This window comes from Barbus barbus (assembly GCF_936440315.1).
Source record: "Barbus barbus genome assembly, chromosome: 11".
Classification (NCBI taxonomy): domain Eukaryota; kingdom Metazoa; phylum Chordata; class Actinopteri; order Cypriniformes; family Cyprinidae; genus Barbus; species Barbus barbus.
The window spans coordinates 18,755,972-18,770,221 of record NC_136739.1 but is presented as its reverse complement, the minus strand read 5'-3'; the positions used below and the strand labels follow the sequence as shown (position 1 = coordinate 18,770,221).

Genomic DNA, 14,250 nt, shown 5'->3' with positions numbered 1-14,250 from the left:
TAATTTGCTTTGTATACATTTTGATAGCCTACAGGGAAATGCTTTTGAACTACATCTAGGACTGGTAATCAAAATTAAAGATTGCGCGTGTGTGATTGTGTGTGTCTGTTTGTACTGGTTTAACCACATTTACATGAGAACTAAATGTCCTCATTAGCTCAGTGGAAAACCATTATGCCTATGAAATATCCTCATAACGATAGGCATACCAACTCTTTTGTGTGTGTGTGTGTGTGTGTGTGTGTGTGAGAGAGAGAGAGAGAGAGAGAGAGAGAGAGAGAGAGAGGGAGACTTGTGTTGTAAATTTATATTCAGAAGGATGATCAAAAATTTGTAGTTAATCAAGCACTGTCTATCTATCACTGATGAAGACTTTGCCTGCGTCCGAATGTGCATACCATCCATTCTAAATTCTGTGTGATATTAGTAATTTTCAATACTATTTAGGGCAGATAGGGTGGGTATGCACATTGGTATGCAGGGTTTGTAATAAATAATGCAAACAAAGAAAGTGTTTAATTTAAATGATTTTATTTGTTTTTAATTGTTTTAAAATATTCAGATGTATTCAGGTTTTTTAAAGATAAGGTTCCCTCATTTTTTTCTCATAAATGACATGTTCAGTCATTGTCATAAACCTGAAACTCTAGATTTGAACTATTTGATACTGCCCTTTTGAGGCCTTTAGCTGTTTAACTCTTTCCCCGCCAGCATTTACAAAAAATGCCAGCCACCACTAGCATTCATGATAATTTTCACAAAACTTTCATGGCCCCCAGAATATTTTTGATGTATAAATCTATGAACATGCAGTGTGTCAAAAAAGAAAGAGTCTGCAAAACCTGTTTTATTATAGCTTCTTGCATTCCTTTTTTAACAACACTTGAATGTAGGTTTCAGTGAAAAAAAAAAAAAACATTTTGAACAAAAAGATTAGAAAATCAAATTTTTGTAGCTTGCACAGTCCTATACTACTTCTAGCGTCGACATTTCATTCGGTAACGTTGGGTTGTTTAGTGCTATTTAATGTTTGATGGTCACGTTATTTTACACATGCCTCTGTTTGCATAAGCTATCGCATGTTTCCAGTGTTGTGCAAGTTACTTCCAAACTGTAATAAATTACAGATTACTTGTTACTGTTATTTAAAAGTAATTCCTTACCTTACAATATTACTGTCTCAGAATTGTAATGCGTTACATGACTCCTGTATTACATTTGAGTTACTTTCACCAAAATATCTACAGAAGTAGGACTTAACATTCTAAAATGACAAAATGTACTAGAGCCCTGCCCTAATGGCAAAGTGTTTATATTTCGTTCCGGCTTTTTGTTGTTCATTTAGAAAAAAAAAAACGTTTGGAGCATTTTTTGTTCATTAAATAAATTTTTTCTTTCTTAAAGTAACGACCAAGCGGCCAACGGCAGACCGGCAGGCTGATCATAGCTTATGTTTGATCAATTTAGCCTTCTCAAATCATCATGACTTGCCTAAAATAAAATCTATAGATATACTAAAACAGTTCAAGCATATAACAATGTTTAAACGTTAAACGTAGATAAATGTGCGCTGCATCCAGTAGTTTGTGTGGAGAGTGGAAGCTAAAGCGCAGGACATGGAGGCACGAGCGCAATCAATTGCAATTTTTTTTCAATGGAAACAACTTACGCTGTAATTTTTGATCATAAAGGTAAGAGTAATACATCATTCGTAACTGTAAAGGGTCTATTTTTATTTGTGTGCACTCACAATGTCAACAAAACGTTGTGCTTTTATCTTGAACAGGAGTGCTTCACGAAAATGAACCGAAAGACAGCGAATACATGCCTCACAGACATGATAAATATATCTATAGAAAGCTTTAAATTACTACTTAACAGAATAAATAAAAACAAAAACAAAAACTATTTAATATAATCGTTATCCGTGAAGATACACTTCTCTCTAAAGGCGCGTCTAACGAGGAGATGGCGAATCCTTACTATTTCCCCCTGGACACATTCATGGTAACTACTTTTGTAGGGGCTTTTATTGCGTGTATTTGAATGCAGAACTCTTCAGCTGTGCTGACGGCTCGCTGCTGATGCGGGACACTAAACACCGTCGAGCCACTCTTGACAGTCGCGGCAACACGGACTCATGTTATTTCCACCAGCGCGGCAATTTTTTTTTTCAATCAATAATTGATGGATGTCTAAAATATAAAGATAAGGAGAAGCCTAAAACAGGCCCGAGGACTGGCCCACGTCTGAACTGTGACGTGAATATTGGCCCGAAGCCCGGCCCTAGAGGTGTAAAAAAAGTCGGAGCCCGACTTTAAATAAAAAAAATAAAAATAAAATTGGGGCTAAAATTGTGTTGTAAGGCAAGCGTTACTGAACATGCACCGAATAAAATATTAATGCAAATTGATTAGTAATGCCTTACACTACTGCGTTACATCAAAAAGTAATCCGTTACTGTAATGCATTACTTTTGTAACGCGTTACTCCCAACACTGCTTGTTTCTGCTTCTTCGCCTGTCTTTTGATCAGGAGATTCTGTACTCTTTCAGAAGAGTGCCTCTTACCATCTAACAGTGAAAACACAAAATCTGAAAATTCTGTCAATGGTGGAGAAGCGTTGTCATATAAATGACAGAAAATTCTGTCAATGGCGGGAAAAGGGTTAATAACAATTATCATGAAAAAGTAACCAAGAAAAGTGTATTAGCCTTCAGCATGTAAATTATATTGTTAATTTAAGTGTTTTTGTGGAATACTCATTTTCACAGCACATTTGCTTTTGTATGGAAGTAATTTTATTGAAACACTAGAACACTAATACCAGGAGTCCATGATACGCCTCATGCTCATGAATCTCATGCCACCCATATTGCTGAAGCTCCTGTACTCTCCAGGCCTGAAGTACCACATCTTGCCTCTATAGTGGGGCTGCTCATAGAAGAGCCAGTTGCCGTCCATCACATGGCAGGACTGGCAGTGAGACATGCGATAACGGTCCATGATGCTGTCACAGTCATCCATCATTTCATACATCTGACCCATGAAGTTCTCCCTCTCATAGATTTTCATCCTGTAGGATCCCCTGTGCTGTAGTGGAAGAGATGTACATTAATTTAATTTTTTGTCACCCCAACTTGAGTTCAAATGTAGACATAAATCTGTGACCAAATATTTAAGGGAACTCACCATAGGAATCATACGGCAGGACCTGATGCATTCATTCATTCCAAACATAGACATGTAATCAGCATACTCCCCCCTTCTAAAGAAATACTGATTTCCCATGTAATTGGGACGATCGTACATCATCCAGCATCCACTCTCCACTCTGCAAGAGTGACAGCGGCTCATGTGGGAGGAAAAGTCAGCACAGTCGCTCATGCACTCATAAGAGCGACCCTGGAAGTTCCTGTCCTCGTAGAAGACAACCTGAAAAAGTATTTATTAACTTAAGAGTTATTATTTTACTGTTTTATAGTTATGTCTATAAAATTAAATTCATGTCAATTCAATTTAATGAAAAATTGTTGTTGAAATTAAGTTTACCTTGCCCATCATGGTTGCGCTGGCTGATTCTCAGTAGTTCCACTAGGGAGATGCTGAAACTGATTCTGCTTGTTGGCTCACTGCTGTCACCTGTGCTTTTATACTAGATCAAGACTAAAGAGTACACCCTGTCTATTGTCTGTCAATTCCTGACTGTGCAAGTTCAAATAGAGACCATTATAACTAAAGCTTATTATGTACATGTTAAAACATTTTTGTCATGATTCTAATGTTTTTTTTTATTATTATTACAAAATGAAAGGATTGAAACACCTATTAAGCTAAATATAGTATATGTAATATATATATATATGCACACACAAGTAGCTTGAGTTGACAGTAGCAGTAGTTTTCATTTTTGCTGAGGATGTAAAAATCTATAAATACTGACAACCTCGTTTTTATAAAGTTTTAATGATTATAGAATAGCTTTATGGTATTTTGTCTATTAACAAATTTATTTTGTATAAATAAAAAAGCACAAAACTGCTTTTAACAAAAAACATCTGTAATTTGGCCTATATTTTATTACTTCCTTTACATTACATTCAATTGAGCTATATGTCTACATTAATTATATTATAAAATTCGATATATGAATATCCTACATTTTTGCCACAATACCACACTGTTACTGTTACTACAGTAAATCCATTGTAAATGTTGGGGATTTGTGGATTGAAATGTGTTCTAACTGCATTGTTGTTGCACTATGTTTCTCCTGTTTTCCATGTCAGTGTTGATGAGAATGGCAGTGCTGTTTCATCTGCCTTTAAACTAGTTTAAATCACCGCAACATCTGTGGTTTGTATCGGAAACCTCTGCTCCAAACGCAAACACTTCTCGCTGCTGAGTAATATTAATTAACTACATGTACTTAATATATGGTTAGGGTCAGGATTAGGGTTTGGCTAAGGGTTACTTGCATGTAATAATGCATAATTAATTGTTATTATAATAGTAAGTACATGTAACGTGTAACAAGGACACCTTAAAATTAAGTGTTACCGGTGAATACTTTATGATATATTTTTATAGTATTTTATATTTTTTAGAACTTGACAGCCCCAAATCCCATTCATTTTCATGGTATAGAAAAAGAGCAGCCAGGAGACACATAACTCACATAAAACTTTTCTGTGCCACAGAAGAAAGAAAAAAAGTGAGATATTAGAAAACATGAGCTTGAGTAAACAATGACATAATTATACACATATGTTGCACAATTTGCTTAAACAACTTAACTTTTTGAGTTGTGATTTGATAGCAAGGAGATAGTAAAGAGAGCATAAGTGGGAAGTGCAGGTCCTACCGGTTACTGACATTGATTGAATGTATATTTTATTGCATAAATCAGGAATGTTTTCATCAATTTGTGTACTGACAATGGGCAAGCATTTACTTTTTAAAAAAAATAAAGTTATGGCTAGCAAGCTGGCTAAAATGTCCTGTATCGAATTGAAATTGATGTTGATTGATTTGTCTATGTCAGGATTGTGGACTGTCTTGATTGTTCCCTATGACCCAGTTTTTCCCTCATGTTGATTGTGTTAATTTGATTCCAGGTGTGTCTCGTCGTCTTCCCCAATTATCCTATGTTTAAAAGCCCCAGTCCTTCTGTTAGTGTTTGTCGGGTCTACTTCGTCATGTTCGTGTGTCTCCAGCCGTTTCCTGTGTGAATTCCCCTTGTTTGGATTAAATTAAAGACTGTTGAACTTGATTCCTCATCTCCTCACTCCTTCCATCACAGATTGTGACAGAAGACCCGAATAACATGGTTACCTGCGTCTACCCTCCGTTTTGTTTTCCGTTTTTTTTCCTTCAGTGTTTTTCTTTCCGTTGTGTCCTATGGATCCCTTCCTTCGCCCCCAAATTCCTCCTCCTCCTGCTGGAGCAGGGGGAGCGTGCGCTCGAGGACCATACCAGACTGTTTCTGGCCCTCGCGAAACTCACCAGCTACCCGGACGACACGCTCTGCTCATTCTATAACGCAAGCCTCAACACCGCGTGCAGAGAGCTGTCGTCCGAAGATGGTCCTCAAGCGGAATTCACCGCCTTCTTGGAGTGGACTCTGGCAAGAAACGGATCGCCCCTCACAGTCTCCCCTGAGGATGATCTCGCCAGATCCACTCCAGACCCAGAGCCCACCGACGACGGAGAGTCCCCTGCACCGCGGCTGAGGGTGAGCTGAAGATGGATCTGGGACTGCTGGACAGAGAGGGGGTGTCCGATCCTCCAGTGCCTGCTCCTCGAAAATGCCCTCCTGTGCCCACTCCTCGAAAATGCCCATCCTCCCACCCTATCCTGCCTCCTCCACCGCTGTCGTCTGGCAGCTCCCCTGATCGCCCTCAGCCCCCTATCTGTACGGTGCGAGCCCCGTGGGTCTGCCATCCTCCAGCGTCGCCGGGGCTGGAGTATCTCTCACCTCCGCCTCCAGCCTCCGAAGCCCGGACTCCGCCTCGGCCCATAGACCCAGTGGCTCCACCTCGGCTCCTGGCTCCCTCACCTCCACCGTCCCCCATCGATCCACCAGCTCCACCGGGCTCCCTCGTCCCTTTGGCTCCGCCTTGGCCGGGCGTTTTAGACCCTACTCTGAAGTAGGAGCTAATTTAGTTCCTCCAAACAGAGTTCCGGGAACTAAAACAGTTCCTAGTTCCTGCGGTGCGAACATGCCAAAAAGTGGGTAGTTCCACAATTAGTTTGGGTACTATGAAAAGGTTCCTGCGGTGCGAAAGGGGCTAATATGGGAAGTGGAGCGGTTATTTTACGTTCTTATTCATAAATTGGTTGAAAATTACATGGGACCGACAAGCGTATTTATGGAGCGATCTGGAGCTACGATTTGTCTAATTTTATAAATCAAATTACATCGCTGTGAAAATGTATGCTAAATGACTACAAAAGCACTGCACAAAACCGTGCAGCGCCAAAAGTCGCAATAATGGTAATCAGTACGCTAATCAATTCACTTATATTTATGTATGATATATACACCGTTTACTATTTGATGAAACTATCTTAGTTAATGAAGCCCAAGTGCCACCTACAGGCCTGTTATGTGAAGTGTAGGCTGGCGAAATGGTGACGTGAAAGGACTTTATTATATTACCATTTTTGATAATTATGCAGCATTATGAAAGTGTCTTATGCTCATCAAGCCTGCATTTATTTGAGCAAAAATACAGAAAAAAACTAGCCTAATATTGTGAAATATTATTACAATTTAAAAGAATGTTTTTCTATTTTAATATACATTTATACTATTTTAACAAAAAATTATTTATTTCTGTGATTCAAAACTGAATATTCAGCATCATTACTCCATTCTTCAATGCATGGTCCTTCAGAAATCATTCTAATATGCTGATTTATTATCAATGTTGGAAACAGTTGTGCTGCTTATAACTTTTTCGTTCCAATAAAAAAAAAAATATATATATTTTAAATAAATGCTATTCATTGTTAATAAATCAACATTGCATAAAATGCAAAGTAAATTCATAAAGTATATTAATTTTATTTGATCAAATAAATGCAGGCTTGATGACTATAAGTGACTTCTTGCAAAAATATAAAATAGTAATATATCCAATCTTTTGACCTATATTTTTATACCCCTTTTTTTACATTTGAGCCCCTGCCCCTGAGGAACTCTCTGCACATCCCTGGTGTTCTCCTCTGTTCCTTTGTCTGCTATTTGTTTTGTGCCAATCTGGTTGTTCTATTCTCCCTTTGGAATTATTAAAATTACTTTCTAGAACTCTACTTCTTAGTCGTGCGCTTTACTCAACGGCCCCGTCTCTGCTGTAATATGAGGTTTAAGAGGCTCAAGTGCCCTGTTCAAGGTTGCAATATCCTGGTGGTTTTTTAAACTTATTTTTGAAGACATTTATGGTCTCTGGCTGTGGACTTAATGTTGCACAGCTGATATAGTGATTTTAAAACTAGCTGATATTTTAATTTTTGAGATTTTTATAAAATGTTGTTGGCTTTCATCCTAAACAGGTCTTGAATAATGAATTATTTGTTTCCAGCTTTGTGAATTTATTTTTATTTTATTTTTTTATGAGTGTGTTAAGCTAAGATGTATTTTTGTGTTCATTAATCAGGTAAATATTGGTGGTATTAATTTCCAAAACACAATGTTTAGTTACAAATTATTTTATTGAAACTTTGGAACCCTAGTACCAGGAGTCCATGATACGCCTCATGCTCATGAATCTCATGCCACCCATATTGCTGAAGCTCCTGTACTCTCCAGGCCTGAAGTACCACATCTTGCCTCTGTAGTGGGGCTGCTCATAGAAGAGCCAGTTGCCGTCCATCACATGACAGGACTGGCAGTGAGACATGCGGTAACGGTCCATGATGTTGTCACAGTCATCCATCATCTCGTGCATTTGACCCATGAAGTTCTCCCTCTCATAGATCCTCATTCTGTAGGATCCCCTGTGCTGTAGTGGAAGAGAAGTCATTTTAGTTTAACTTTATCAGGCAAAATTAAAAAAAAAAAAAAAAAAAGATTAAATAAAAGATAAATCTATTTTTGATGATATGTTATCTTACAAGCTCAAATTGAGCTCACCATGGGGATCATACGGCAGGACCTGATGCAGTTGTTCATTCCAAACATAGACATATAATCAGCATACTCTCCCCTCCTAAAGAAATACTGATTTCCCATGTAGTTGGGATTATCATACATCATCCAGCATCCACTCTCCACTCTGCAAGAGTGGCAACGGCTCATGTGGGAGGAAAAATCAGCACAGTCGCTCATACACTCATAAGAGCGACCCTGGAAGTTCTTGTCCTCGTAGAAGATAACCTGAAAAAAAAAAAAAGTTTTATTTTTTCCATAAAAAAAGTTATTCTTTTAATGTTTTGTAGTTATATCTATGAAATTAAAGTTATTTGAATTAAATTTAATACTAAATTGAAATTTACCTTGCCCACCATGGTTGCGCTGGCTGATCCTCAGTAGTTCCACAAAGAAGAAGCTGAAGCTGATTCTGCTTGTTGACTGACTGCTGTCACCTGTGCTTTTATACAAGTCCAAGAGTAAAGACTACAGGGCCTCTATTGTTAGTCAATTCCTGACAGTGCAAGTTGGCATAGAGACCATCATAGGACCAACATACATGCTTTTGTAATTTTTCCTGTTCTTTTTTCTTTTTTGTTCTTTGTTCAATTGTTCTTTGAATACCTTTGACCCTACCTTTGTGGGTATACCATGTGTGTACTACAATTTTTGTAAAAATGTTGTAGATTGAGATGTGAATGTCAAATTTGTGCTAACTTTTTAACATCTAAGAACTTTATCTGATTATCACATGCTATAAAGAATGTATGTACTGTATGCAGGATTTTCCACCTCTAGTCTATTTTCTACTCTATTCACTAGTGAAATAAATCCTGTTGTCTGCTTTCACTCTGCAGTACTCATGTACTCTAAGCTGATCACAGAAGAGACAACTGTAATGATATAAATGCGGAAACATCCCTTTGAACACATCTTGTACAATCCGGACTGAAACTGCATATATATAAAGATTTGTTTTTGGCATTTTTGCGATTTATTTAGATAGGACAGAGTAATGACAGGAAGCAAAGTAAGAGAGGAAGCATCAGATGGTTGTTACGGGAAACCAAACTGTTAGGGATTTTGCATCATTACAGTATACACTAATCAGCAACAATATTGGAGCCACTGACAGGTGAAATGAAGAACACTATATTATTAGAATGGCACCTGTCAAAGGGTGGCATATATTAGGCAGCAAGAGAACAGACAATTCTTGAATTTCGCTTGTTAGAAAGCAGTGACTTTGACAAGGACCAAATAATAATAGTAGAGGTGGAAAACGAATTACATTACTCACGTAACTGTAATTGAGTAGCTTTTTTGTGTACTTCTACTTTTTAAAGTTATTTTTTATAATCTGTCATTTTACTTTTACTCAAGTATATTTAATTTGAAGTATTGTACTTCGCTACATTTTAAAACACATTAATTACAGAGTAAATTTTTTTTTAAATTGCTCCCTGGAAACTACTGCAGTAAATAATGGGTAGGAGAACAAACTGGCGCTAAAATCACAAGAAAGATGCAGACGGACAAGACAGGCGTTATGGTGTAGACCCAGCTGAAAACCAAACCTACAACCCTGTTGTATTCTGCTGAAGTTGAACTCGAAGGAAATAAAGTGAACCCCTGGGCATGTTTATGCTCTATTATGCAGTTTGCCAAGGGAGACTAAACTAGCAGCTTATAAAATCTCGACATCAACCCTTCGTAAGCATGTAGAGGTAAGGTAAATACTTGCATCGTTGCATTGGTGGTTAAAATGAACCTTTAACAGTTTAGCAAAAGGTTTTGCACAAATTAGACAAAAAGACAGTGGTGCCCGGTGTGCGATATATATCGTCTGTGATAATATTGTAATTATTGTTTTAAAGATGTGCCATTTGACATTATCAGTATTTTGCCAAAAACCAAACAAAACACTCCTAAAGAGTGCCGTGGTCTAGTAGACTAGTGCGCGCTCGCATTTAGAGTGCATTCTTTCACTGCGTGATTCAGTCTGTTAAAATGCATTTAGAATGATCACAAAACTGAAGATTTAGGGGTGGCAGAAGATGTATATATTTATATCATATAGTAAATCAATATCACATGAAGAGTGCCGTTTTCTCCAAAAATCAGCATGATTTACATATAGATTTTTTTTTACAACAGTTAAATAAACAAGAAAAGAGATTATTAAAAGAGACTTGCGTTTTAGACACCGCATTTTTTGCGTTTTTGTTCCTGAATGAATCAACCGTTTAAATGATTCGGTTAAATCACAATGACTCACTTATTAACAGTGACTTGGTGACACCTACTGGCGGTTTTAATTTCACATTTAAAGCATCTTTAGATTTTTTTTTTTTTTATGATTTCAAATGAGTATTCAACATTTTATGTCTTACATATCAAAATATTATTTCTGCATTTGTAACTGTAGGTTAAATGCATTCATGTCCTGCATTAAACAGTGTGTAAATACATCTAAATGCCACTTCAGATCAAGCTTCTGTGTTTCCTCAGCATTGCAAAGATGAATGTTGTTGATACTGATTTAATTTGCCTGGTAACAGCCCAAATGTCTTATTATTCTAAATAACTGATTACGTTAATTAAAAATAACTAGTTTGAGATTTATAGGCCTATCCCAGGGGTGTCAAACTCAGTTCCTGGAGGGCCGCAGCCCTGCAGAGTTTAATTCCAACCCTGCTCCAACATACAAACCATGTAGTTTTCAAATAATCCTAAATTATTAGATTAGCTGGATCAGATGTGTTTAATTAGGGTTATATCTAAACTGTGCAGGGCTGTGGCCCTCCAGGAACTGAGTTTGCCTCCCTTCCACTGTTAAAATGTAACTAAGTAATTTTTCATTTTAAATGAGCTACTTTTTACTTTTACTTGATTAGATTATCCCAGCCAAGATGTCCATGTGGGCCCCACATGGGATTTATATGGGCGTCAACTGGGCATGGGCTCAGAGTGGGCACATTGATGGGCTGAATGTGGGCCCCAGCTTGGGTAAAGTTGTGGGCCCCAGTTAGGTTGCCCATTATTGTTTATTTGTGGGTCCCATATGGGCCATATTCGGGCTATATTAGGATATATTTATAGGATATATATAATAATTTTTTTATTTTTTTGCAGTTTATTTATTTCTATGCAGTTATGGGTAACTAACCTTAACAATTAAATACAAATTAGTTTTTTATATCATGAAGGATTATATCATAATGTACTGTGTATAATAATCCAAGACCATTTACTTTATGAATAATCTAATTTTATTTTATTTATAAGTATCTCAAAGGGTATTTTTTTCCTTATAATCTAAAAGCACTTGTGTTATGCAGTCATTGCATCATGCGATGATTGGCGTGTCTTCCCGCCCCTTCTCATTTGAAACCCCCCCCCCCCCCCCCCCCCAAAAAAAACACAAACAACAACGGTTGCTACTCTCCCCTTCAACACGGTCCGGTATAATTGGATATTGTTTTTTTTTTATATTTGAAAATTCAGTAATGGCAGAGTCAACAGTAATGAAACGAAGCCTGTCGCGATTGAACTATCAAAGCTAAACAATTAACGTTAGCAGTTAACCAGCAAACTTTAGGTAGGATGTTATATTTACGGGCAGAAGCTGAAAACAAGTTTATGCGCAAATGTTTCTGCGTGTAACGCAATCGCCCGTATAACGTTTCCACTCCAATAAAAGAGCTTTTAAAGTGAGCGCATACAGGCACGTCTGCGTTATAATAGATTAAAAATGCTATCTTTGTGGGCAAACGTGTTGGATATGTAAGTTAGACAGCTATTTGGTAACTGAACGGGGCTTGAGAGAGTGTTGCCAGATCCAGCTATTATATAAGCGTCTTTGTGGGGAGCATAAAACTAATAGAGTCTGGGAATGTGTCATCACAGTAAACGTTAATCATTCCAATGCAATCTTAAGTTGAATCACATAAACATAAAATAATAGCCTATAAAATGTCTACATTCACTACGGAACTCGGATGAAAGTTAAACTGAAACTCGGTAACAACTCAAATAAGATATGGCTTAAAAATTTATCTCTGTAGATTTAATATATATACAGTGATTTGCATTAAACTGTAAGCCCTCACACTACAAGTAAAAGAAAATCATATATGGAAATATAATCTGTGGCAGATCTTTGATCCCCGGCAACTTGTTTGTAATGATTACGTTTCATTCATTCATTTATTTGATCGCTTGCATCATTGTTCGGCATCTCTAATAGTAAGGAATCTTCAACTTGGTTCGTTATTTATTTGCATAGCATCCACGATACACATCGTTTCAAAGCAGCTTACAGTAAGTTCTGTTACCTCTATAATGGCATAATTCTTTACACTGAACAGATTTACTGGGCAATTGTGATAAATAACAATGCTAAATGATCCACTGTTTAAGATCTAGCTATGTATTCTCCCCTTTAAAAATATAGCCATGGTTTTGCTACTCTAACCAAAGTGTTTTAGCAGTTAGCCTATATCAGTACCACTGTAGTGAAGGAGACTGAATAATGAATATTTGCAGCCTCTCAGACAAAGCACAGAGCGATTTTTTATTTAAAGAGATTGACATATTAGTCTGTTTTATTCTAAGAGTTTGTAAGATGGTGTTCAAAAAATATTAATAGCAAACGGTCTGCTGAGCGTGACCTAAAACATGGCGGAATTCAACACGGCGTGACGTAGATTCCCATTCTCTATAGGTTACAGAATGAAATATGCAAACACTGGTCATGAAGAATGCTATGCATTCAGTTTGCATCATTCAGTTTGCTAGTTAACCTTTTACAAATCATGCTAAAACATCCATAAGAGCAACAGACAAAGTTCTTATTATCATACATATAGCAATACTTATTAAACTATTACAGTAATAAGCATTGTTGCATGAATAATACAAATTTATCCACACCTAACATGTAGTAAAGCATCAACCAATTGTGATTAAAAATAATGTCTGATTTATTCATGTCCATCACTCCAAAACCGACAGCACAGAGAGTGTTATGAGTTGTATTTTAGGTGTTAATAGGTTTTAGGTGTTACCAAACATCTCCCCATGCGATGGCATGGCACCATGACGGATTTATTGAGAAGATGAAAGCTCACAAGAGTGTGGTAAGTTGACTTTAATTTTCAACTTTTTTATCTCTTTATCTCGTTTATTCTGAAGATGTTTGCAAGATATAAAGCTACATTAATTTTTATAAGAATATGTGAGCAAACGCTCAGTTTCTGAGTGTTTTAGTATGGTTTCTGTTTAGTGGTGCTAATCAGCAAGAGGAGGTGTACAGACCTTTTATCAGCAATGAAAGGTCTGTACACCATACTAATCAAGCAAATACAACTGTTTATTGTTGATACACAGCCAATATCAATAATAATGATAATGAACATAGGTAAATGCATAAAAGAATAGTGATAATCAAAAATAAACACATTAAAGAAGGATAATCATAAGCCAGTGCATAATATATGAATGATCATGAATAAATGGATAAAAGATCATTATGAATGAATAATATGCAAATTTGAGCATACACTAAAACTAAACCCCAAGCAAAGTATTATAACAAATATACAACCTCAGAACCGTGCCATTATCTTCACTCTTCAAAAGACTGGGGAGCCCGTTTCAGTCATAGTGGAAGACCAACACCTGTCCGAGAAATGCCGGGCGATGTGCGCTTATCCCACAGCTGAGCTTCCACTGTTTCTGAAAGAAACCCCTTTTTTTATACTTTAAAATTAGGTGTGGTTTAAGAACAACCCTCCAAGTGAGAGAGAAAGCAAACTGACCAGGCTCTCTCCCCCTCCCAATTGGGTGCACTTCATTTTAATTACAGAAAAAGATGAATTCTTATTTGGCAATATCTCTGAGGTTTCATAATCAATGTGGTCAGACCAGGGGGAGACTCGCCGTGAAGTCCTAAGAGTATGATAAATTGGTAGGTATACGTTAAAATACATGTATACAGTTCTCTTCATCATCGTATTATTGTAATTTTACTTGCTCACTTTCCTAGTAAACTAGTATTTTCCTCCCGCAGCAGCACTAGCATACCAATGGGGAGACTCGAGAAGACGAAAAGT

General features: G+C 37.0%; 2 protein-coding genes across 2 annotated transcripts; both read right to left on the bottom strand.

Moving 5' to 3' along the window:
* Positions 1–2,820: 2,820 nt before the first annotated feature.
* Positions 2,821–3,564, bottom strand: LOC306877419 (gamma-crystallin M2-like; the record flags this gene model as incomplete). Its single annotated transcript, XM_079429195.1, has 3 exons — positions 2,821–3,093; positions 3,193–3,441; positions 3,553–3,564. 3 exons carry the CDS (start codon positions 3,562–3,564, stop codon positions 2,821–2,823), a joined length of 534 nt encoding a protein of 177 aa, XP_079285321.1.
* Positions 3,565–7,733: 4,169 nt separating this feature from the next.
* Positions 7,734–8,380, bottom strand: LOC306877354 (gamma-crystallin M2-like; the record flags this gene model as incomplete). The annotated part of the gene is made up of 2 exons (XM_079429075.1): positions 8,138–8,380; positions 7,734–8,006 (listed from the first exon to the last, which is right to left on the bottom strand). The coding sequence occupies exons 1-2, from the start codon at positions 8,330–8,332 to the stop codon at positions 7,734–7,736; spliced, it is 468 nt and encodes a 155-aa protein (XP_079285201.1). The 5' UTR covers positions 8,333–8,380.
* Between the last annotated feature and the right edge of the window lie 5,870 nt (positions 8,381–14,250).